The following is a 22,571-nucleotide window of genomic DNA, read 5'->3' on the forward strand; positions in this document are numbered from 1 at the left end:
GTTACAGTTGTAAAATTACACACAGTTAAATGTAACTATTATCTTTTTTAAACACCTTAATCCTGGGTTGATAACTCTGGTACTTAAAGGCATGATTGTTTATTGTTCTTTTCTGACCTGGTATCAGATACTTAATAGCTGGTACGTCCACCAGTTTATTAGTCACCTTGTATATTATACATACATGTAGCCTGGACATTTTCCTTCTGTCTTCTAGTGACACCCACTGTAGGCTTGTTTTTATCTTCGTGACACTAGCACTCCTTGTACAGTATCGTGCAGTTTCTGTACCCTTTACGGTTTATGTAAACTTTGTTTCTTTGTACATGGATCCCATACTATAACAGTTACTTCATGCATATTTTGGACATTTTTTTTCTGCCAGACCTTTGGTTCTCTTTATGATGGCATCGATGAGGAGTGGGTACTGGGTGATGCGCTGGGACACCAGGCGGATGTGCTCAGGAACACCAAACCTTCTGCACAGGGGGATGTGGCTACACTTCTACAGAAACAAGGCAAACAACAACAGGAAACATCAGTTAGATGTCCAGGTAGAACATATTATTAAGTTAATGCAATATAAGTTATACAACTGTGTAAATTCTGTAAAGAACATAACTTAATGCAAAATAAGTTCCGCAACTGCAGGAATTCTCGAAAGAGTCAGACATTTCTGATAACATTTTTTTTGCTGAGATGAGTCTAAAAACAAGTGTAACCAGTCACTGATAAAAGATTGTGGATGATATTGGAAACATCTGACTCTTTTCTTTAATATCCAGTCGCTTAAAAAAAACTCAACAGACAAACATGACAACGCAAAACATTGGTAAGCAAAGGAACTTTATGGAATGTTTTCTGAGCCGACCTTGATAAAGTTCTGGAACTTCCTGTCCCTGGTGTACCACTCCTTGTACAGGTTGATGGCGTCAGCCTGCTTACTGCACAGCTCACCGTACGCCTCTGTCATACGCTCACCTATCTCATCCTGGAACTGGAACACACAGGAACTAGGTTAATAACATATGTGCTTGATGCAACAGTGACAAGAAGACTTCCTGATGCTACAATGTAGGTTAGCCTTCTTAAGCTTAGATAACATTTCCAAACCGGGCCCAGGGGGACTGTTTGTGCACACAAAAAATTAACAAATTTCATAGTCTAACATATTGTACTCATGATTATTTTCTTTCAACTTTTTTTTATTTGTTGTCTTTTACATCATACTTTTCATTCCAGGGCCCCTGACTGGGAATTGTGACCTCCACACTAGCAAGCTCTATTTGCCTGGGTTTTCTTTTGCTTATAGTGTGCAGCTGTTTCCTGGTTGTTTATCAGTTCTGGTTGCACCTGTAAGAGATATTTGACTTACAACAACCAGCAACAACAAGAGTGAGTCTTAAGACTCCATGTGAGTGGAGTTGCTAAAAATCTTTGCACCGCACCTGTTGGCAAATGACGTCTCCGACCTTCTCCACGACAGGTGTCTGCTCCTTGTGCCTGTCCTGAAGGTTCTGTTTGAAGGTCGTGTGAAGGTCAATGATGTCGTCCAGGGCTGGGAAGATCTGGTCAACCACCGTAGGCTCCATATGCAGCTCATACAGCATGCCATGGGCAAATATCTGTGAAAAAATAACAGCATCTGTCTTAGCTTTGTTTCTGAAGAATCATAAGAAATTACAAAAATTTGAAATTCACTGAAAATATACAAAAATTACTTGAGAATTTATGGTACTTACTCTCTGCATGATTTTCAGCGTTTTAAAATGTTGCATTTCTGTGCGCATAAATTCTGAAAGAAGAAAGTTAACATGTATTAAACATTCTCTGTAACTACATGTATAAATCTACCATGTTGAACAGAAAATTTCTGAAAGGATGTAATATACATTTTACACTGTTTAACGATTGACTTCCCAGTTAACATCAGTTATCAAAAACAAAGAAAGTACATTATGTATACTCACCATAGATGGCATTTTGTCTCTTGATGTCTCTGTCGGACAACTTGAGTTTCTTTAATGTCTGTAAAAAGAAATCATATTATTATTCATGTATTTTTCATGTTAAGTACAATAAATGTTTTCAGTAATATGGCAATACTGTGTTATTCAGCTGTAGACTAAATGTCACAGTACCTTGTTATCAATAGTTTCCCTCCATGTCTGTGGTTCCATCCCCTTAAACAGGAGGTCAGCGTCCTCTTGTAGATCATCCACACCAGCTGCACCTTAAAAACAACAAACTATATATCAGCATTTCATTTACACAAATATATTATCCAACAGTAAATACTTCAGAAGCACTGCAACAATCCGTTCACATCTTCTTGAGTTAGGTTGACCACAAATATGTGGAGACACAGACACACTCAAAACAATACCAGTGCTGGTTATGCAACAGTTCTAACAATTGTGCTGGCACAGAACTATAGCTTAGTGCCTTTGATCGCAGTTTGTTTCGAAGATAATCCCTAAATGCTCACAACCCCCAAGGTAGCAACTTCAAGGGTAAGGTTGTAAAAGTACGTAAGGCATTGTAAAAGCACAGATGTCTAAATTGGTGTTTTAGTCTCTCTGTTAGCTGTCTGGTGGCCACTACTCTTCCAGGAGACAAGATGCATACATACTGTACAATACATACATCAGATAAATTACAATCAGCATACATCATTCTGATTATCTTATAAAATGACCTCAACTAATAAAACTTTGCAGGCCTACAGAATTCTAATTTGATACTTCAAACTTCACGCAATCAGACTTAGACATGACATGTAGCAAATGCTAACAGCTAGCATGGTACACCCTTTCAACCCAGCCAGGCCTCACAGACCAAGTGCTATGCCCCATGCCATTACTGCAAAGCAGACAATTACTGTCTGCAGAAAGCTCTCACCTTCATCTAATGACTCCATGGACTCGGAAATGGTGGCGTGGATGCTGAAGAGGAAACAAACAACACAAATTATTAGAAGAATGAAAGTTTATCTGTGTTGAGCTAAAAAATTAATTCTATCCAACCCCAAACATTAGTCGGTGCATCTACTTTTACGATACTGACTGCATCACCTTTGTTGTATTTAGATTGACATTTTAGCTTGCATTATAAATGGATAGGTTTCAGCTGCATTATAAAGTAACAAAGATATGTACATAGTTTGCGTGGAACCTCTCTACCACAAAATCATGACACCATGAATATGTGTTGTATAACAAGAATTGTACGACAGACTTGTTTCAACTGTAAACTTAAAACACTGCAAAAACACCCTTTTCTTGGAATTCATTTGCACCACAGACAGCACTACATGTACATGTACCTACCACACGTTTATACATGTTGCACATGCATCAGCTTCAAAGCACTGTGACATTCAGAGTAGTACTAAAGATCTTTGACTCTGTGTGTTGCCGGAAAGGTTAGTACCACAGAGAGACTCACTTTGTGATGGAGCCTCCATGGCTGGCTGGTCTCCCCAGTCTGCTGCCTGCCATGTCTGTGTCCTGGTCTTCCTCACTGATGGGCTTACTGTGCAGGAAATAGTAGCAGGGAACGTTTAATGTAACACCATGAGTGATGGGCTTACTGTGCAAAAAACATCAACGCATTTAATGCAACGCCAAGTGTAAATTGGGCTTGCAGTACAGAGAAAGGTAGTGAGGGCTGTTACAGATAATAATTTTATCAAGGTGATGTGCAGAAAATAGTTGCAGGGAACATTCAACATAACATCACGGGTGATTGGCTTACTGTGCAGGAAATAGTAGCAGGGAACGTTTAACGTAACATTAAGGGTGATGGGCTGGTACAGACAAAGGTAGTGAAGACAGCATTATAAACAATTTTTGATTCAAGGTACATGTGACTATTTAACATAACATCATGGGTGATGGGCTTACTGTACAGAAAAAGGTAGTGGGGATCGCTAAACACATTCAAAACCAAGGCACACGTGACTGTTTAGCATGAGACACCAAGGGTGATGGGCTTACTGTACAGACAAGAGGAGTTGAGAACATTTCGTTCTACATAAATGCACATGTGGGGACTGTTTCTTTGCATAACGTCATGGGTGATGGGTTTGCTGTACAGAAAAAGGTAGTGTGGGCTGTTTAACATCATAAACATGAAGGCACATGTGACCAATTAACACAACATCAAGGGTGATGGGCTTACTGTACAGACAAGAGGAGTGGGGACTGTTTAATACAGCATCTATACAAGTGTGTTTAACATGGCATCAAGGCACACATTACAGTGGCAGCAGTTGGGACCATTTAATGCACACGTGACTGCCACACCAGTGGGGACCGTTTCAGACAACATTAAAGGTGACGGCCTGTTGTACAGACAAGAGTAGTGGGGATCATTTAACACATCAAGGCACACGTGACAGGGGAACAGACAGGCAGGTCACTGCACTTTCAGCAGTGCCAGCTACAGAGGGGACATACATGTACATGTAGGCCATCTACCAATGGTGTCAAAAATAAAGCAGTTTTAAAACACGTTTAGAGTTAAACCTAAGATCCAACACAAAAAGTTCTCTCACCTAGAGATTTCGACCAGTCACTCTGGTCTTCCTCAGTAGACTGACCCAGTCACCCTTATTACGTGGCTACTGAGGAAGACCAGAGTGACTGGTCGAAAGCTCTAGGTGAGAGAACTTTTTGTGTTCGATCTTAGGTTTTAACTCCAAACACGGAACTACCAACACTGATGAACTTTCATAACAGTTTTAAAACACCTTAACCGATGTTAACCAGCAACGTCAATGAAAGGTCACACACATACATGTATGATCTTACAACCCTACACGTAGGAGTGGCCCCAGGTGAGGTCAGTTGGACTTACTCTATAGAAGGTTTCCAGAACTGAAGGGGCCAGCTGCCATAGCGAGCAGAGGGAGGGCAGCAGGAAAAAGGAACAGCGGCTGGTTAGTCAAAACTACCTACTCCCTTGATACAACGATGAAGGTTAACGTTAGACATCCAGGTAATGAGATACACAAAAACAGTTACTCAAGCAACTTTTTAAAATCTATCCAATTGCTTGAGTAACAGTTTACTTGTATATCTCATTACCTTACAAAAGACATAAAAATTTTTTGGATTATAATATCTAAGAAATTCATGAGCAACTTGCCAAATTTTTGGTTGCTCATCGGATGAATGAAAAAATGTATGAATCCATCCTTCAAATGGTACCAGGTAGAGACAGAGAGAGAGCACCTTACCTGTTTATCGGAGTTTGGAAGGCAGGTTTGGTTGCCATGGTGTTGCCATGGTTATATCCTCTCACCATTCCAGCTGGAACGTTGTGATGACCAGAATACTGGACAGGGGAGAACATGTTTTTTTTTCTTATCAATCATTTATTTGCACAACAAAAGCAATAAGTTAACATAACATAGTGATCAAACTAGAAATGTGACATTTGCATGTTCTACATGTAGCTTTAATCAAACTACTGCTCTGTTTATTGTAACACAAACACATTCATAATTACAGATGATGAGCTGTCCCTCCAACTCTGCCCTTCTACAAAATGAAGCTCAACACCGCAGGGTGTTTGCTTCAACACCAGTTACCATGGAGACAGACTTCTGGTCTAGGTCATTGCCCTTATTTGAAGAGGAAGAAGAAACTATGCAAAAACAATTATACCCTTCATACCTAACATGAAACATAAAAAGGCTGCTAGTTTAATTACTTTTAATGTGGTCAAGTACATGTATGTACTTTTAAGTGATTTTTAAATCTGTCATTGTTGTAAAACACGCAATTCAGCCTGTGGCTGCCATGTGTATGTAACGAATAAACCTTTCATTCATTCATTCATCATCATCAGGAGGAGGGAGTTAACCTTACCCTCTTGTTGCCTGTGATGATCTCTGACCTGGGTCTTTCCCTCCCTCCTGAGTACGGGTACGGAGCTAAACAAACAAACAAACAAACAAACAAACAACAACATTATCATTATGATCACCGTATTCCAGATGCAAAAGTGTTACAATATACATGTGATGCAGCATACATATAATAATGAACATATTGTTTACGAGCTATTTGACTGTCTGCACTGTTATTTATGAATTACCAAGTAGATTGGTCTATACTAGCTTTAAGTAGCCTTTGCAAAGTAGAAAAATATGTGAATAAACATACGGGGTAGTCCTGTATTGCTGGGCTTTGACGGCAAATTTTTCTGCAAGGGAAACATAGAAAACAACATCAGGACCATACATTATAATCATGTTCTACATATTTACAATCACATAATTAATCATATATTATAGTACCCTGTAGCTAATCACTCAGACTGAGGTGTGCTCCTCAGAGATGGCACTGTATAGACCACACTACCAGTCACCTCTGTGTTTTCTGGGTCAAAATAATTTTCCCAAACTCTTTCCTCCTTTTGGCAATTACTTGGAACTATGAGGACTTTTCTAATTAAAGGACCTATTTTTTGTTTAACAACCATTTGGATTGCCCACCCCTCCCTCTCGAGACAATAACAAGTAAACTACTGACGATTTATGCCTTTGTGTCGTTATCTCATAATCTACGTCAACAAGAAGTAGTCGTGATTCCTTAGTACGTACAGGGTGTATTGTTGTGGAGGCTAATACGTAACCACATGTTGCTAAACAATGTACCAGGATTTGGAAGGGAGAAAACACCCAAGTCTGACCTTTTGTTTGGGTTGCATTCCACGCATAGTTTTCACAGATATTAGATAATATGTAACCATTGTAACTTTCCAAACACGCTTAGTGGAAGAGAAAAAAGCCAGACTGTCGCCTGCTCAACAGATCTAATGTTAGTTGTTCTGTATAATTTACAACAGCCCATGACATTATGGTTGGGGTGAATAAGGAAATGGGGTATATTTGAGCCACATGCAAAATACTGTGTGCAACTGAAGGGTCCTGGTTAATATGCAACATACGAGGGACAGGAATTCGCTTCATGCACAGACGAAGGAGCTGGCTTGGAAATTAGTCTGCCTAGTGTACAGGTGCTGTGCCTAAAATTTACACAGTCATATACAAACACTACAAACACTACACACACAAAGCAACATCGTTATTTTGCAAGACCAATCAAGAAGTAAAACATAGGGTAGTTACCCTGGCATGGAATTAATACAAGGTTCTCCAAAGCAGAAAATTACACTCTAGAAAATTAATATAAGACTTTCTGTATATTGTAATTATCTTTCCCACACAATTGGTCTGCACAGCAAGGTATACATAATTATTAACAATAATAACATATGGTATTACTGTAAACAACCTTTGGTCAGAAAAGGCAGGGACCTGCTATTTACCAGGTTAGATAACAGGTCAAATACACAATAATATTTTGTATTTGTACAAATATACACAACAATGGACTCTATAGGCAGAAATCGTACCTGTTTAGGACATTCTGAACTCTGACCATATTGTACTGCCCTGACCTCAGCTGGTGCAGGTGTTGTGTTTACTTTTCATAAACCTCATGACAACTCATACTTTCAGTTCTTCACGGTTCTCCTGTCATCATTTAGTTCCTACAATTTTACTACTTTTTCCTGTAGGTCTCTAAGAAATGTACATACTATAGGCAGACACTGTTCCTTGTAAGGGTGACCCACGGTTGAGTTCAGGCCAAGGCCACCTGCCACAGCCACCTGCCACACCCTTACTGGCCTTACATAACAATTATTCAGCTGTCAACAACCTTTCTCCCAATTTGTTATCATCAGAAGGACTACGAAGCTCAAATTCACCAGATAATCAAGCGTATTGTTCACCTGAAAATCTACCTTCAATTAAAACATTGACTAGGGCTCAGTGTTACAGTGTGCCCTATGAACATTGGTCACTTCTTAAAAATTGCACAGTGACCAAGAGGACAGTGTCCATAATTCTGAAAATAGAAATTTCCTTTGAGCTTGCTCGGGAAAATTAATTTCCTGGTGTGTGATGTCAGCTCTTTGCCTTCTTTGCTCCTCTAGCCCCCCTCCCCTCCCCATTGTAATATAGAGGATACAGTAACCTGCATACACTACTGCTAGTGTGCCAGCAAAAATGGTCTTATCATGGACTTTGCCTGTGATATCACAATACTTCCGGTTTACTGAGCCAACATGGTGGAGGCCACTTGGTCTTTAGAGTACAAAATCCAATGTAAACTATCACTGAATGCATTAGATTTACATTTAATTATCCATACCTATTCCAATTACTTGGCCATAAAAGCATTATGCCCTAGTAAAGCTGTGCTGTGCTATCAGGCATCAAAATCATATTACACTTTGGGTTCAACCAAAGACAAATTTCAATTATAACCAGAATGTAAATTCTTTCAAATGACTCGGCTCCACACAGAAATCAATTTGTAGAAAGGCCTGTAACCTTTATTAACATTTCTTTTGGAAAACAGTGTTTTGAGAGCAGCACCCACCCCCACGTACATGTATGTATGCTCAGTTCAGATACACAGGACTACATTATGCTGGGGACGTTGCATTGGAGAATTTTTTCAGGGTGGCATACACATACATGCATGTATACAATGTACATGTGACCTGGCAGAATTACAGTACTGTTACAGTAGTACTTTTGTATATGGGGCCTACCAGCAGGACTTTGAAAACCCTACACCTAGAGAAAGACCCCCCAAAAGGTGGCGGGACCAAATAGTACATGACACTGGATGGTCCCTGAAGCCTGCTGAACAAAAGGCTAAGAAAGAGGAGGTAGGCAGGTAGTAGACAGTACAAAAAATGTAAATGTACATCTACAGCAATAAATCATTTCTTACCTTGCTTTTGCCAGCCTTTGGACAGGGAGGTACAGAGCCTTGGCAGTTGCTCTCGTGAACATTGATGGAACAATCTGAAATCAGGAGCGAAAGTGAACCACCCTGTGAGCCGTGTCACAGCCAGGAAGGGAATACCCATAACGCAGGCATCAAATGGGCACTTCAATGCATAAATTTCACCAACCGAGGCCATCTCAATGCAATTACTTGTACAGTAGTTCTTTCAAAAGAGGACTACAAAGCTTAGTATAGTATATGTACAGTCAAAACTGGTTGGCAAGAAGGAAAAGTTAAAATTAATGCTACATTGTAGTATTATAACTGTATGCACTGCATAAAACTGTACCAAGGCATGCCATAACCTAGTCCTAGGGCTTAGATTTCATCATACTTAAATTTCCAGTTACATTTAAGTATATTTCTTTTTCATCCGAAAACCAATACATTTAATTGGTATAGCCTTCATACTATAGTTTTGAAACACATGAAAGTAAGGGAGAAGTACTGACTCTGACACTGCAGAGCTGGTTTGTTGGCCAAGGTTTTTGCACAGATGTCACAGACTGTGGAGTTGGAGAAACTGATGTTCACAAACTGGTGGGTGCTGGCGGACTCCTTGTCTTTGCCTTTGGACTGTGTGGGGAGGAATGATATACTTGTGACGTTTTCTCTTTATTTCATTGCCACATTTAAAAGATAAAATACAATCATGGTGCTGTCACACTCAAGCCCTTGCTTATATGAATGGCACCACAAAACTATAAATCATGACATACGCCAACATTGTGTAACAGGAACGGGAACGTCTACTGAACAGAAAAAAAAACGAAATCAAGTTAGTCAAACAAAACCAGGAGGTTGGTAGGTGATATGGTGTAGATACATTTTTTGTACTTGTGAGGTTGACAATATTGGAGGGTGCAGAAATGATACACAAACCTGCCTAAAGTCTAGTGATCATCCAGGTAAAAAAATCCAAGAAAAATAAATGAACAGTTCCTCCACACTATTTCAACACTGCGAATCCCATAAACAGTCCCATGGAATCCCTAACCCTCTCCATGCGACCTAACCCCACAAACAATACAAATCTGGTGCCTAACAGCTACCTTAGCAGACTGAAGGTTAAAAACGAGACATGGACAAACCTTTGACTTGTATCTGGCGCTGGAGAAGATGAAGCTGAATCTCCGTCGGACAGACTTCTCCTTGTCCTCTGCCTTCAAAGAAGCCACACCACCTGTGGAACAACAACAATCGGAATGCTTAAAGCATCATTGTTATACTTGCCAATGGATACTTTATCAACTCCATTAGCTTTCACAAAATTCTTCCTGGAGTCTTCAAAAAGAAACAATATACATGTACATGTAGTATAATTGCACACCAAGCTAAACTATGCACCCGCATACATTATGCAGTCATGTATTTGCATAGTTTGCATCATGGCGGACAAATTTAGCAAAAGTTTCATACCTTCAGAAAGTGAAACATACAAGACTTACATGTACCAGCAGACCACACAATGGCATAACTGCACGGCACTAATGAAACCCCTACTGTTATCTTCTGACAAATACTGTCTGTTTACCACATTCCTAAATAACCAGTGATCAAACCAATGAATATGCAAGTTATTGTGCCACAATCTAAACAAAGTATTAACCTTTTCAAAGCTTCCTACTGCAGTTACCAATAGAGAATTGGTAGCCAAAGTGTGCTGAAGATTAGGAAAGTAAGGTGCTACCCTTTATCTCTTAGTTTTTGCCCTGAGTAAGTTTCCTAATGATCTGTGTATTATTTACTTCTAAGTAACCCTCCCCCGATACACAGGTTATTGGAATTTTGTACCATCCTTTAACTATAGCTGCTAATTATAACTTTGACATGTCACTCCTTACCCACTCATTACTCCTACATAACCTTAAACTTTACATGTAAGTTTAACTTGCAATAAAGTCACATTAAGAGTAGTTTAACTTGTAATAATGTCACATTATGACTGTCACAATAGTTTACTGTAAAAATAGTTAAGAAAGTATTTTACTGCGTGGCAACAGATACCTATCTGGTTGTCTGAATATCTCGAATACCGAGAAACTAGATAACACAATACACGAGTGACTGTTCGCAAATTCTTTTCAACTATTACAACAAATGCTAGAAACATTGTCTAGACAGACGACACATTATTTTTGCTGTAGTTTCAAGTTTGTCACGGAGCTCTTTTAGCTAGTTGGTAGACCACGTTACCAAAGAATTATAGCTAATACTAAAGTCAACATCTGACATTTGCGTAGTGGCAGACAAAGAAAAGTTTGTTACCGTCAGAAAGTGACACGTACAAGACTTACCAGCATTACACACAATGGAATAACTAGTATATGGCACTGCATAATAAAACCCACTACTGTTAAGCTGCGAGCCAAAGGCAGACTTGGTCAATGATTAACCAGATTGTTCTCTTCAGAATGGTTTCACGTATGTCAGGTGTAAAATGCTTGTGGTTAACTTACCAGGGACAGGCTTTCCCCCTCTGCCCAACTCTTCGTCACTCTCGAAGTTAGATGGGCTGGAAAGGCATCACATGGCATGTAAGTGGACAGGGAAGGGTGGAGAACTCTGCACTGGTTACAGTGAGTGAACGGTAATATGGAGTCACGGGGAGGAAAGTCCAAACGTTACAGTGGAAGCTGCTGGGGTCATGACCAGTAAACTGTGTTATGGTGACGGAGGCAGTTTATCAGCCACACGAGGTGTGGACTGTGTAAACTGTGCAGATCATTGTTTCTGCTTTCTGTCAACAGAAGTCCAGACTCTGAGGCTGGCGCATGCCATTAACCTTCACTCTGCTACCTAACCCTGTAACCATTACATATTTTGAGCCAAGCAGCTACCTTAGCAGGCTGAAGGTTAATTTGAGTTGTGTTCACATTGAAGAAGGAAAGAAAATGTATAAGGCTTGAAAATCAAAGGAAGGAATATTAAATAAATAACTAAAAGTTTTAGACCTTTGAATAAAAGAAACAGCAAAGTCCGAAAGCAGAATGTGTGGTATGCTTGCTGATATTGACAGCAAATACCACATACTATTAGGATGAAACAGCAATATGTTAGAATCATTCTGCTTAGTCAGATGAGAGTTTAGGACATCGATGGCCAGAAAGAAGTTCAAATTGTGTAACACATTGTCAATGACACTCAATACAAAATAAATACATTACAACCAACTGTGTACTGTATGGTAAACTCAATGTAGAAAGCATAGGAAAAAATGCCATTTCTGTATCCTATTCTCTTATTCTTAGTCAGTCCTCAAGTCAAAAACTTGTTCTGTGCTAAACAACACACCAGTATTAGTACAAGCTATTTCTACATAGCTAAGGTGTCTTTAGTGATATTCACAACTCATTATACTCTAAGCAGTACTTTAATACTTCTTATCACCTTAAGAGTAAACTTGTAAGTACAAGCCTGATTAACATGATTATAGTTCACACATGCAATCAAACAAAAACAAGAACAGCATGTATTGTTTTCAAGACTTTGTTGGTCAGTGTTCCCCTGATTCATGCACCAAGTCTTTGTTCAGGGACATGTATTATGTACACATGTGTATAATAGTCTCCACCAGACTAACAACACTGGCTGAAAAATAGTAAAATCTAGCCAAAGAGGGAGAGTAACTTGCCAGGGGAGTTTGGCCACCTTAGGGTAACGTTTGCCAATACAATTCCAAGAGGAAATGAAAAACCTACAGTAGGCTCACTCCCCTGGCCAATTACTGACCCTATTGTTACCAAATTCTACCATTCATAACTCTTTAGGAAAGCCTGGTGGAGACTCTGTTGTGAACAGGGATGTTAGGCGCTTTCTGACGGACAGGCTATCCCAGCCTCTCCTAACCTGGTCTCATAGAACCCTGAGTCCCTATTGGTGAAAGCGGCGGGCAGGGAACATCTTCGTTTCAGGTGCAGCGGGCGGGCGGGAGGGCTACTGGGCTTTCCCTTGGGAGGCGTGCTTTCCGTGCGACAGAGATCGGACGCAACAAACAGCACAAAAACACAGGAAAAAGGGGCAGAAAAATGAAAAGAAAGACAGGAAGAATAATATGAAATCACAGGAACAATGACAGCTGTAGCAACTCATCAATCAATCAAGCAATCACACACTCAAACAAAAAGAGGGAAAAGACAGACACAAACAAGTCATGAAAGTCTTAAACCATCCATCTAGAGATGCTAAAAACATAACCTCTCACATGAATAATATTGGTTCCATTAAAAATAGAATAATTCCAGTACTGGGCAGCATTTACTAAATGATAAATGAATGCTGCTGACTGATTCTGTCAAAGCTAGCAAAGAAGTAAAAGCAATGTTGTTGTTGTTGTAGGAAGACAGAGGGGCAAAACAGAAGAATTGAGCAAGGAATGTTTGAACAAGCAAGTCATTTGTAAGAGCTCTGCATGTGACACATTCTTGCTGTTATCTGTGCACAATTCTCCTTTTTGCCAAATTTTCTTTAAATTTCAGGCCTAGAATAAACACAGTACAGGATTTCATTATTAAAACCATACATATTTTTCGTAATTGACAGATGTCAAATAATGATGATTGAACAATGTATCATGAATCAAGAAAGAAGTCATTAACTTTATATATAAAATGGAAACTATAAAATGGAAATTATTGGGCCAAAAAGCTGATAACATGAAGCCAATGCCAACCAGCCCCATCACTTTCACAATAATTTTGCCTTCTTAAAGATTGCAAAGCTAGACAATCGATAATTCAAACTCTATGAGCAGCCCTTCAAGCTGTTACACCACCAGCCGAACCCTAAGATTCCTCTGTGCGTTGCATTAATAACAATAACAGCAAGACGTACACTGGGTTAGCGGTCACAGCACCAACAGACGAGAGACAGAAGCGATGCTTACTCTTTGATTAGCTCAGTGAGGGACACGCGAGCCTTGCGCTTGAAGCTGGACTGGTCCAGCAGACGGTTCAGCTTTTCGTCCTCGTCCTCGCTATCCTCCCCGTCCTCGTCTCCCCCGGACTTCCCTTCCTTCTCCAACCTGGTCGGTGAAAAGTGGAGCGACCGTCAGGGGGTGAACAGGGAGGGCGTACCAACCTCCGACAACTTTTGCCTTCTTTCTTTGCTTCCTAAGTAAGTAAGCTTCCTTCCATTTCAATTTAACCTTTACCTCCCTACTACCTAACCCCGTAAATAATGAAATAATGAATTGGTAGCCAAAGAAAAGTTAAGCGACCATCAGAGGGTGAACAGGGAAGGCGTACCAACCTCCTCCAACTTGAACTTGCTTTCCTTCCATTTCAGTTTAACCTTTACCTTCTTCCTACTACCTAACCTCATATATAATAAAGAATTAGCAGCCAAACAGCTACTTCAGAGAGCTCAAGGATAAAACATTGCAGGCTGTTTTTTCTGACATTTTTTTCCTTTTCTGAACAGCAAACATTACGATCCAAAAACAGACTCCAGTTACTATTACAGTTAGTTGTTATCAAAGTTCCTTCTGCTTAGAGTGCATCTGCAAAGGCCACCGAGTTGGTATGGCATCTGCCTAGACTGTATTTCCACCATGTTGGGCTTTTCGTATTGTACAGTATGTGTACATTTGTTACATCTCAGGGATTTGGAATGACTGTATAAAGCAAGAAACAGCTGAAGGTATAATCAGCAGAAATAAGACTTGCACAGAAACAGGCATGCATGAAGGCGTAGGGAAAAGATGTATTTTCCTGTCTTTGATTATTAATGTAAGTTACTCTTGAAATGTTTGCAGTGGTTTTATTTTCACTGTTTTCAATTTTTTTTTTTACTGTGCAAGAAAATTGTCTCAATTTCCTTTCCCTCCCACTGTAAAATAAAACCACTGTGAAAGACACCGCAGCACCCTGCCATTTCCATAAGGAGTTGCCTAGGCTGACATGTACCTACATGTACCTTAGCACACTTAGTATAGTATCTATAACAAGTATCCCACAGCCCAACATACAAATGTACATGTAGAAAGGATCCACTCACTACATCCATGCATGCAGAATGAAGCTCTGAGAGACATACATGATTGTACATTGTGTAGAGATCACAGTGCAAATCAAGTTCTGATAATCAGGTATCAATTCTTTAGATCCGACACATGCAGGGGTCTGTTAGGGTTCTCCAGGCTACCTACAGGGTTAGCAGGAGGGATAGTGAAAACCCAAGAGAAACCAAGAAACACTGAGGCGGCTACATACTCAAATTCCTGCAAAAACTCCTGCAGTGTTAGCGAGCGCTTCTCCTCTACGATCGGCCTACAAGTGAACCAAAACAAACATTTGCTGAACAAGGCTGGAACCATCGGATCCGTAAAAAAAAAACCGTAAAAAAAAGGGTGTACTATGGTCCACTTTACATGCTTCCAAAAACACACATATTTTCAAAACAGTTCCAAAAATTGTTCTCATTGCATTTTTTTAGGTGTTTTTGAAAGTCTGCTTAAAGCGGGCCATAAGCATTTCTCTTAGGTACAGTTATGTGTGGTGCTTTTGAAAGTTTGATAATATTTAGGTACGTTGCTTGATTTGGTATCTCCAAATCCCTGTTCAGCAAAAACCACCAGGAAGTCGTTAATTAATAGAAGCCAACACAGAGCAGCGCAACACACTAACACAGGTCTACTCATACACATATAATGCACATACATGTGAGAACATGGCTGTACATGTGTGTGTGTACATGCAACTGAAGAGGGAAGACAGCACAGTACATGCCACATACGTAAGTAAGCAAGGAAAACATAACTTTCCAAAATGTGCAAAGCCTGGAACTGGAGAAGGGCTATTGTTATCTATCCGGTCAATGGAAAAATCAGGGTCTTGGATATAGACTGACAAGTTAAAGATAAATTCTTAAAAGTTTTGAGTCTTGTGTGGTAAAACTATCATGTACATGGACAACTGAATTTCTGTCAAGTTCAGTGGAGTAGCACCATGGGAGAGGGGGTTGGGGGGGATGCTGTTCCCAACAGATGACTAATATACAGTTGTACATAGCTGTACCAGCCAGCCTGGGTATAGAAGCCTACCGTGTGAACGGGTGCTGTGGTCTCTGATGCATCACTGGAGGCACTTCTGGCTTCTTAACTGCAGGGAGAAAAAGGTAGTCTGTATCAACCTTTATTCTGCATATTAACATGTCCAGAACAGAAGATACTGAAAAAGGAAATTCTGATACAGAACATGCTGTCGCACTGCATCAATCAAGGTAATGGTGTGATGGATTTTCAGCACCAAGGGCAGAGGTAGTATTTACTATCCTATCTCTGCCCTTGGTGCTGAAAAGCCATCACACCATTACCTTGATGCTCTACACTACTGTATGCTACATAAACTTATGAAGTAAGCCTTTAGAATGATTCCTCTGAAACTGTACTTCTTATCTGTATCTGTATATCTGCCCTTCTGCGTTACACACAAGCTTCTGTATCTGTATCAGTATAGCCGGTATAACCAGCTTCACAGATACGCAGCAAGGCAACAGCTGACTTTATTAGACCTAACGACCTGTTACACCCAACCTTTACAACAATTGCAAGCATTGTTTAAAACAGATTGTTACGTGATGTAAACTCACACTCTGGCTGGTCGTCAGCGTACGCGTGCTGCAGGGCTGATGTGGAGACGGCCTTGGTGAGACCGGGCGCACCCAGCATCTCCTTCTCCAGCTGAACAGGAGACATGCTCATGCTACGCTTCTTCTGGGTCTCATCCTCATCAAGCTCCTTAAAGGAAAAAACAAAAAAAAAGGTCACATGTTACAACATGGCAATCAGAAATTTATGGCAGATTTTACAGTAACTCCCATGCTCATGCTACGCTTCTTCTGCGTCTCATCCTCATCAAGCTCCTGAAGGTAATAAAACAAGTCAAGTTTAAAGATAGAAGTCAAGTGGCGATGAACAGACTTTATTCCATAATTCCAGCGACGTGAATGAAATACATTCACACACAAGAAACATACACATACAAAACACAGTCACTTACAGAGTATTACATGTACATGAAGTTTTACATCTACATTGTAGACAAACCCAAAACAATATTTTACTCCCTTTTGGTACATGAGATACTGTACATCACCATTAGCTATAATAATATGCAGTAAATTTCCCAGCTTGATAACATATGTTCCATTATTCTCTGCCTTGCATATACCTGTATTCCGATGCAATTATAGATTGCACAACTGGAGACATACACTATATGTGAGCACGAAAGTATGGTACATAGTTATGGCTCATTCTCAACACTTCCCCCACGGCCATCACTTTTTCTTTTTCCTTTATTTTTGGCACCTTGTACAGAATTTTTCACTTTGTTATGAGCACTTCCACCACCGGCCGTACTTAGCCGTGCACCAAGATCTCCCCTGGACGTTATACCCAAAAGGTTTTTGTGACAGTAGTAATAAGATTAAGAAGAGAACAGCTGACTCACCACGATGGCCTCCTTGATGTCGATGCCGAGGTCTCCCAGTGAGCCTGCTGAGCTGGACTTGACGTGGTGGGGGGAGGGGTGGTGCTGGGGGGACACTGTGCTGGTGGATGTACTGCTACCTGTGGGGGCAAAATAGTCAATCATCAATGTGTATTGATCAACATGTCAGATAATGCCTGGATTAAAAAATTTACTACAATTGCACAATATTATGTTTAAACAATGTTAAGTACCCATGAGATCTATCATGAGCTAATGAAGAGATCCAAATATTAAGATATTAAACAGACAAGAAACCTGTAGAAGTATCCTGTATGCCTCTTTCAGTTATTTAGTGTTGCACAGCTATTCAGTCACAACAAAAAACTGGTGACATAGCCATAAATTCTTTATAATTTCTTTTAGCTACAGTAACTGTCAAATTTTATTTTCGCAGAGACCCCTTCACTCCAAAATCACGACACCACGACTATGTTCCCATTGTACTACAAAGTAACCCTCCCTGACCTGTCTCAGTTGGTGTCTCGCTCCCACTGATGTCTGACCCCGGGGAGGCGACTGCGGCGTCCCCACCCTCCCCGTCCTCCCCCTGGGGTGAGGGGGCCAGTGGGGAGGGTGTCCTGGTGGTGTCGTAGCCGGCGGAGACCGGCAGGTTGGGGGAGATGACCTCCTTCGCATCGTGGAACTCCTCATCACTGTCCACGTTATCTCCTGCCTCCAGGTGGTTCATGCTGTGGCTGGAGTGTGATATATCAATTAATCAGTCAATCAATTAATCAGTCAATTGATCAATTAATCAGTCAATTGATCAATCAATCAATCAGTCAGTCAAACGATCAATGCCTGTTATCAACATGACAGAGTTCTTTCCTTCTTTTGTCATCCTTAACTGAAAAAAAGAATCTGAGAGTGTCCAGCCTGTCATTGAGCTGAAATGATCCATTATGTTTTTCCTGTAAATACTTATCTGAAGGTCCTTATGTGATATTATATATTATGAAGATGTCAGACTTCACTCAGTTGTACTGAATAGCTCATGAGTGAGCTATACAGACTCACACAGAAAAATACTGTAGTAGTATCCAGTCTTTGATTATAGTGTTGCAGGGATCCCCAACACAGGGGTAGGCAGCAGTCTGCTAGTCATAAATAACTCATGAACAATACTTCACTACCTTGGGGATGAAGAAAATTATCATTTTATAACACTTCACCCACTTCAAAATCGCATGTTATTGCCTACAATAAGCAGCCCTGTGAACACGATCCTGTGACGCTACCTTTTCAGCATGGTGGCCATCTTGTCCTCATCTGACATCTGGATGGGGCTGATGGGTCCCCAGCTGTGTCTGCGTGGAGACTGGGACGGTCGGGAGGCTGGGACCACGTCCCCTCCCTCCTCCTCCTCCTCCCCCTCCCCTCCCTCCTCCTCCCCGCCGCCTCGCTCGTCTCTCGGAGACGTCGGCACGACGACGGCGTCCAGCTGGATGGTCTCGATGTCGTACTCCTCGTCTTCCGAGTCCTTGTCGGCAGAGATGTCGTCCACATTGGTGCTGTCCTCTGTAACCCCATCAATGGTCATCTTACCGTCTTCTTCAACCTGGTAGAAAGGCAATGGTTTGTTTAGAAGCCCCATTAGTAAAATTCATCATACTACTAAGCTTCCTGTAGTCCTTTTTTTTCCTGTCTACAAACATAATATGATACAGTTACATTGATGAAGTTCAACCATCCAGGTATTGAGATACACAAGAAATCTGTTACACCCTCAATGGACATCTTCCCATCCTCTTCAACCTGAGAGGAAGGCAATGGTTTGTTTAGAAGTTCCATTAGTAAAATGTATCATGAATGGTTTTGATGTAGTACTCCTTGTCAGCTGTGATGTCGTCCACATTGGTGCTGTCCTTAGTCACTCCCTCGATGGTCATCTTACCGTCTTCTTCAACCTGAGAGGATGGTTTATTTAATATGTGTTAAAGAATCATCATGTATGTACTATATACAAACATAAATACAACACACAAGGGAAATTCTTGCTCAAGTACTACGTTTCAAGTAGCAGCCACTACTTTTTGTCACTGGTGAAAATCAGTGGATGCTACAAAATGTACTTGAGAAGTCTTGACAGTTGCTTGAGTAAGGATTTCCTTGTGTATCTTTCATGCCTAACCTTCATGTTTTGTGGCAAGGAAATAAAATGTCTTTCCCAACAGCACAAAATCGTGTCCTGTAAGTAATTCAAACCCAGAGCCGCCACCCTAAGCACAAGACAAAATTTGTACACGGCATAGAGGGGAAGTTTATGACTGTTCGATTGGAATCACAGTGGAAACTTCTTACCCATCCCAGTATCTCCCTGTCCCTCTCCTCCTCTATTCTGAGGTCAGCGAGCAGCTCCTGTGACCCGACCCGAGGGAACATGTCTGTGTCCACCCCCGAGGTCTCCTCTGGTCTCTCTGTCACAGGGAACATGGAGGATTCACTGGTGCACCGCGGAGAGTCTGGGGCAGGGGGGAATGTAACTGTCACAATTGTGGACAGGAGGAGGTAGGTTTACAACTTTATTCCAGTTAAAAAGCACACACACACACAAGCACACGCACACACACATACACAAACACACAAACACACTGACAGTCACACACACATGCATTCACACCAACAGACATACACAAACAAACACACTGACACACACACATATTATATTACCAAACACATATCACAAATGACACTTCCAGTACAGTTGTAACACTGAGGTGAATTGAATTTGGGACATAGCGGATACAGCCGATAAGTACGATGGAACCATCAGGTTTACACTGCATTAAAATTTTGATTAAAAAACAAGATTAAGGCTGCCAACCTTTACTGAGTGGCAGCTGTCTGCTGGAAGCTCCCTCATTAAGATCTGGACATGAGCAGCTGAGTCGGGACAGGTTCTCTTTCCGAACCTCCTGAAACAAAAGGTTGATGTATGACTATGAATCATTAAATCAACATTGATGTGGGGTAAGTAGGGCTGTGATAAAACAAATCAAAATCACTCTTTTACAAGTCCTGATAGTTAAAATTGGGAAAACAAAGCATACCTCTACAATAAACTGTCTCTTGTTCATCTCCCGAAGTCTCTGGATCCCTTCATTGATGTTGTGCAGCCGTCTCAAGTTTTCATCTACAGGAAGTACAAGCAGAATACTGTAAATCTTGAAATGTTTGCAATGGTTTTATTATCGCAGTTTTCATGCCAATAAAAAAATTAGGGTGGGCCATCCTAGAGTGTTGTCTAGTTTCCTTCTCAAGAACTTGTGCCACACACCTCTAACTCCAGAGAACTATTCCCAGAACTACAGGAACTCAGATTCTCCATAACCATCAGTTCTGAAGCTTAGGATTCTCTATCATTAAAAAAATCAGTCAACACAGTTTGCAACTACAAGTGCCAAGTGCCATCAGGCGAGACTGACCTAATATCTTGCTGTGCCCGTCCCCGTCCCTCTCAGGAGTGGGTTGGGTGACACTGATGGTGGGGATGCCGGCAGCAGTACCCGCATCATCGGGAACAGGTGCAGGGACTTCAGTAAACGGGTCTGTGTCACTGGCAGACTCCTCCAGGAAGTCTGGTTCACTCTGCTCATCACCTGGAAGAACAGGAGAATCGTCTTAATACAGCTCAGATCTTATCACGATACTAGAAATGCAGTGGTTTTTGCTGTGGAGTGGTTTTCACAGTGCTTGAAGTTTGTTGAAACTCAAAACATGTGAATTTCGTGGTGTTATGATTTCATGGTTAGAGGTCACTGCAGAAAATAAACTGTAATATAATAGAAATGGTTACGATGATTGGTTATTCCCAAATCCCACAAAAAATGCCACACAGGACAAGAGTTAAGGAAATCTCAATACTGTCAAATCAGTGTCAATGTTATTTGGTACAATTGGGGGGAAGGGTGTGTGAATGGTTATCAAGTGTTAGTTAGTTTGTTGGTTAGTTTTACTTCTTGTGCATTGTGAAACAAATTACACAACAAATTTGATAAGATTTTTTTTTACAAAATATCACATTGCACATCATCAAGCAAGCAAACAAAACAGTTACTTTTTTTCAACAAGTGGGGTGAACAATTAGTTCCACAGAATTCCAAAAAGTGATTGATCTATAAATGAACGCGCAAGTGGGTGGATTAGTGTATTGCCTTGGCTTTCGAATTTAAACTTTTACTTTCCTTCAAATTGATGAATTGATGGGGTGTATTTGGTGAGTAAGTGAGTGATGGTAAATGATATCAAAAATTTTTAAAAGCTGCAAAGATGATGAACATGATTAGTAGTAACTGCATGTCACGGCTGTTAGGATCTGTTGTTAGTGTTACCTTTACAAAACAGAGAACCATTGGTGTATCTAGTGGCAGGCCCAGACCGAACCAGCACCCTAGTCCAATGTGCTGGAACAAACGAACGAACGGCAGAGGGTTACTGACCGCAACTTCCATCTCAAGCACTTCTTTCTCAAGAATGGAGCCAAGATTGTGAAAGATTCTGGGATCACAACACAAATTTCAGAGTAGTTTCTGTCAGAAGTCATGGTACAATTTTACCCATTCATTGAAGTATGAACGATCGACAATGCCTTGCTTATTTTATTGGTAGATTTAGTGTTTTATCAATTATGTCCAAAACAAATTTATGAACATACTAGTAACACATTTTAATAATTAAGAAATTCCTTCCAATTCTGAAATGTTTCTTTATGAATCATCAGCAATTTTGACAAATAGACAACATGATGTGTATAATTCAGACTTAACAAGTCTGCTGTGTGGTATTTTGAATAGAGATTTCAGAGATTTCATATCAAAGATTTCCTGGTGTTCAGACTTAAGCCCTACAAGGCAGATGGTGACAGAAGAACCTGTTTAGCATACAGACACGGTCACAGGTGCAGCGAAACCCCCTGGGACACCCCACCATTCAAAGCCACTAGCATCAGTAACTCACAGTCTGACAGCCATGGCCACTTTCATGGCTGCAGCTTTTGTAAAACAGGCAGACAATCTAACACGGCAAGCTGTCTCATTCGTATGGAAATATGCTATTCATGTCTCCCCTATCTACTACGTATACAGCTTATTGGGGCACTGGGAATTCATGGTGTAACATTTGACTGATTGAAATTGAGCAGTTGCAGGCCATGTTGCTTTCTTCCTCTGACTATCTGTCATGACTTATATAATATAAT

The 22,571-nt window shown here is 40.6% G+C and overlaps 2 protein-coding genes across 4 annotated transcripts in view; both read right to left on the minus strand.

The window, feature by feature from the left end:
* Nucleotides 1-6,225, minus strand: part of LOC109482357 (rho guanine nucleotide exchange factor 18-like) — a 32,470-nt gene extending 26,245 nt beyond the window's left edge. For 2 of the 3 annotated variants that reach the window (XM_019785045.1, XM_019785043.1), the window contains exons 1-11: nt 6,174-6,225; nt 5,877-5,941; nt 5,243-5,340; nt 3,448-3,534; nt 2,902-2,945; nt 2,142-2,233; nt 1,971-2,028; nt 1,743-1,795; nt 1,449-1,625; nt 872-997; nt 388-505 (exon numbers count right to left, since the gene is read on the minus strand). In XM_019785045.1, coding sequence (XP_019640604.1) covers nt 388-505; nt 872-997; nt 1,449-1,625; nt 1,743-1,795; nt 1,971-2,028; nt 2,142-2,233; nt 2,902-2,945; nt 3,448-3,534; nt 5,243-5,310 — 823 coding nt within the window. In that variant the 5' untranslated portion in view covers nt 5,311-5,340; nt 5,877-5,941; nt 6,174-6,225. The remainder of the gene's footprint in view (nt 1-387; nt 506-871; nt 998-1,448; nt 1,626-1,742; nt 1,796-1,970; nt 2,029-2,141; nt 2,234-2,901; nt 2,946-3,447; nt 3,535-5,242; nt 5,341-5,876; nt 5,942-6,173) is intronic. The other variant, XM_019785044.1, reaches the window with a different exon arrangement.
* LOC109482233 overlaps nt 5,676-22,571 on the minus strand; it is a 47,294-nt gene continuing 30,398 nt past the window's right edge. Inside the window, exons 12-30 of the mRNA XM_019784925.1 lie at nt 21,706-21,777; nt 20,800-20,973; nt 20,425-20,507; nt 20,199-20,289; nt 19,676-19,836; nt 18,613-18,932; nt 17,840-18,069; nt 17,333-17,451; nt 16,470-16,617; nt 15,922-15,979; nt 15,092-15,148; nt 13,765-13,902; nt 11,339-11,394; nt 9,971-10,062; nt 9,332-9,455; nt 8,823-8,896; nt 6,174-6,213; nt 5,877-5,941; nt 5,676-5,681 (exon numbers count right to left, since the gene is read on the minus strand). Coding sequence (XP_019640484.1) covers nt 5,676-5,681; nt 5,877-5,941; nt 6,174-6,213; nt 8,823-8,896; nt 9,332-9,455; nt 9,971-10,062; nt 11,339-11,394; nt 13,765-13,902; nt 15,092-15,148; nt 15,922-15,979; nt 16,470-16,617; nt 17,333-17,451; nt 17,840-18,069; nt 18,613-18,932; nt 19,676-19,836; nt 20,199-20,289; nt 20,425-20,507; nt 20,800-20,973; nt 21,706-21,777 — 2,108 coding nt within the window. The remainder of the gene's footprint in view (nt 5,682-5,876; nt 5,942-6,173; nt 6,214-8,822; nt 8,897-9,331; nt 9,456-9,970; nt 10,063-11,338; nt 11,395-13,764; nt 13,903-15,091; nt 15,149-15,921; nt 15,980-16,469; nt 16,618-17,332; nt 17,452-17,839; nt 18,070-18,612; nt 18,933-19,675; nt 19,837-20,198; nt 20,290-20,424; nt 20,508-20,799; nt 20,974-21,705; nt 21,778-22,571) is intronic.

This window comes from Branchiostoma belcheri, unplaced genomic scaffold, assembly GCF_001625305.1.
Source record: "Branchiostoma belcheri isolate BF01 breed outbred unplaced genomic scaffold, Haploidv18h27 scaffold6, whole genome shotgun sequence".
Taxonomy (NCBI): Eukaryota; Metazoa; Chordata; class Leptocardii; order Amphioxiformes; family Branchiostomatidae; genus Branchiostoma; species Branchiostoma belcheri.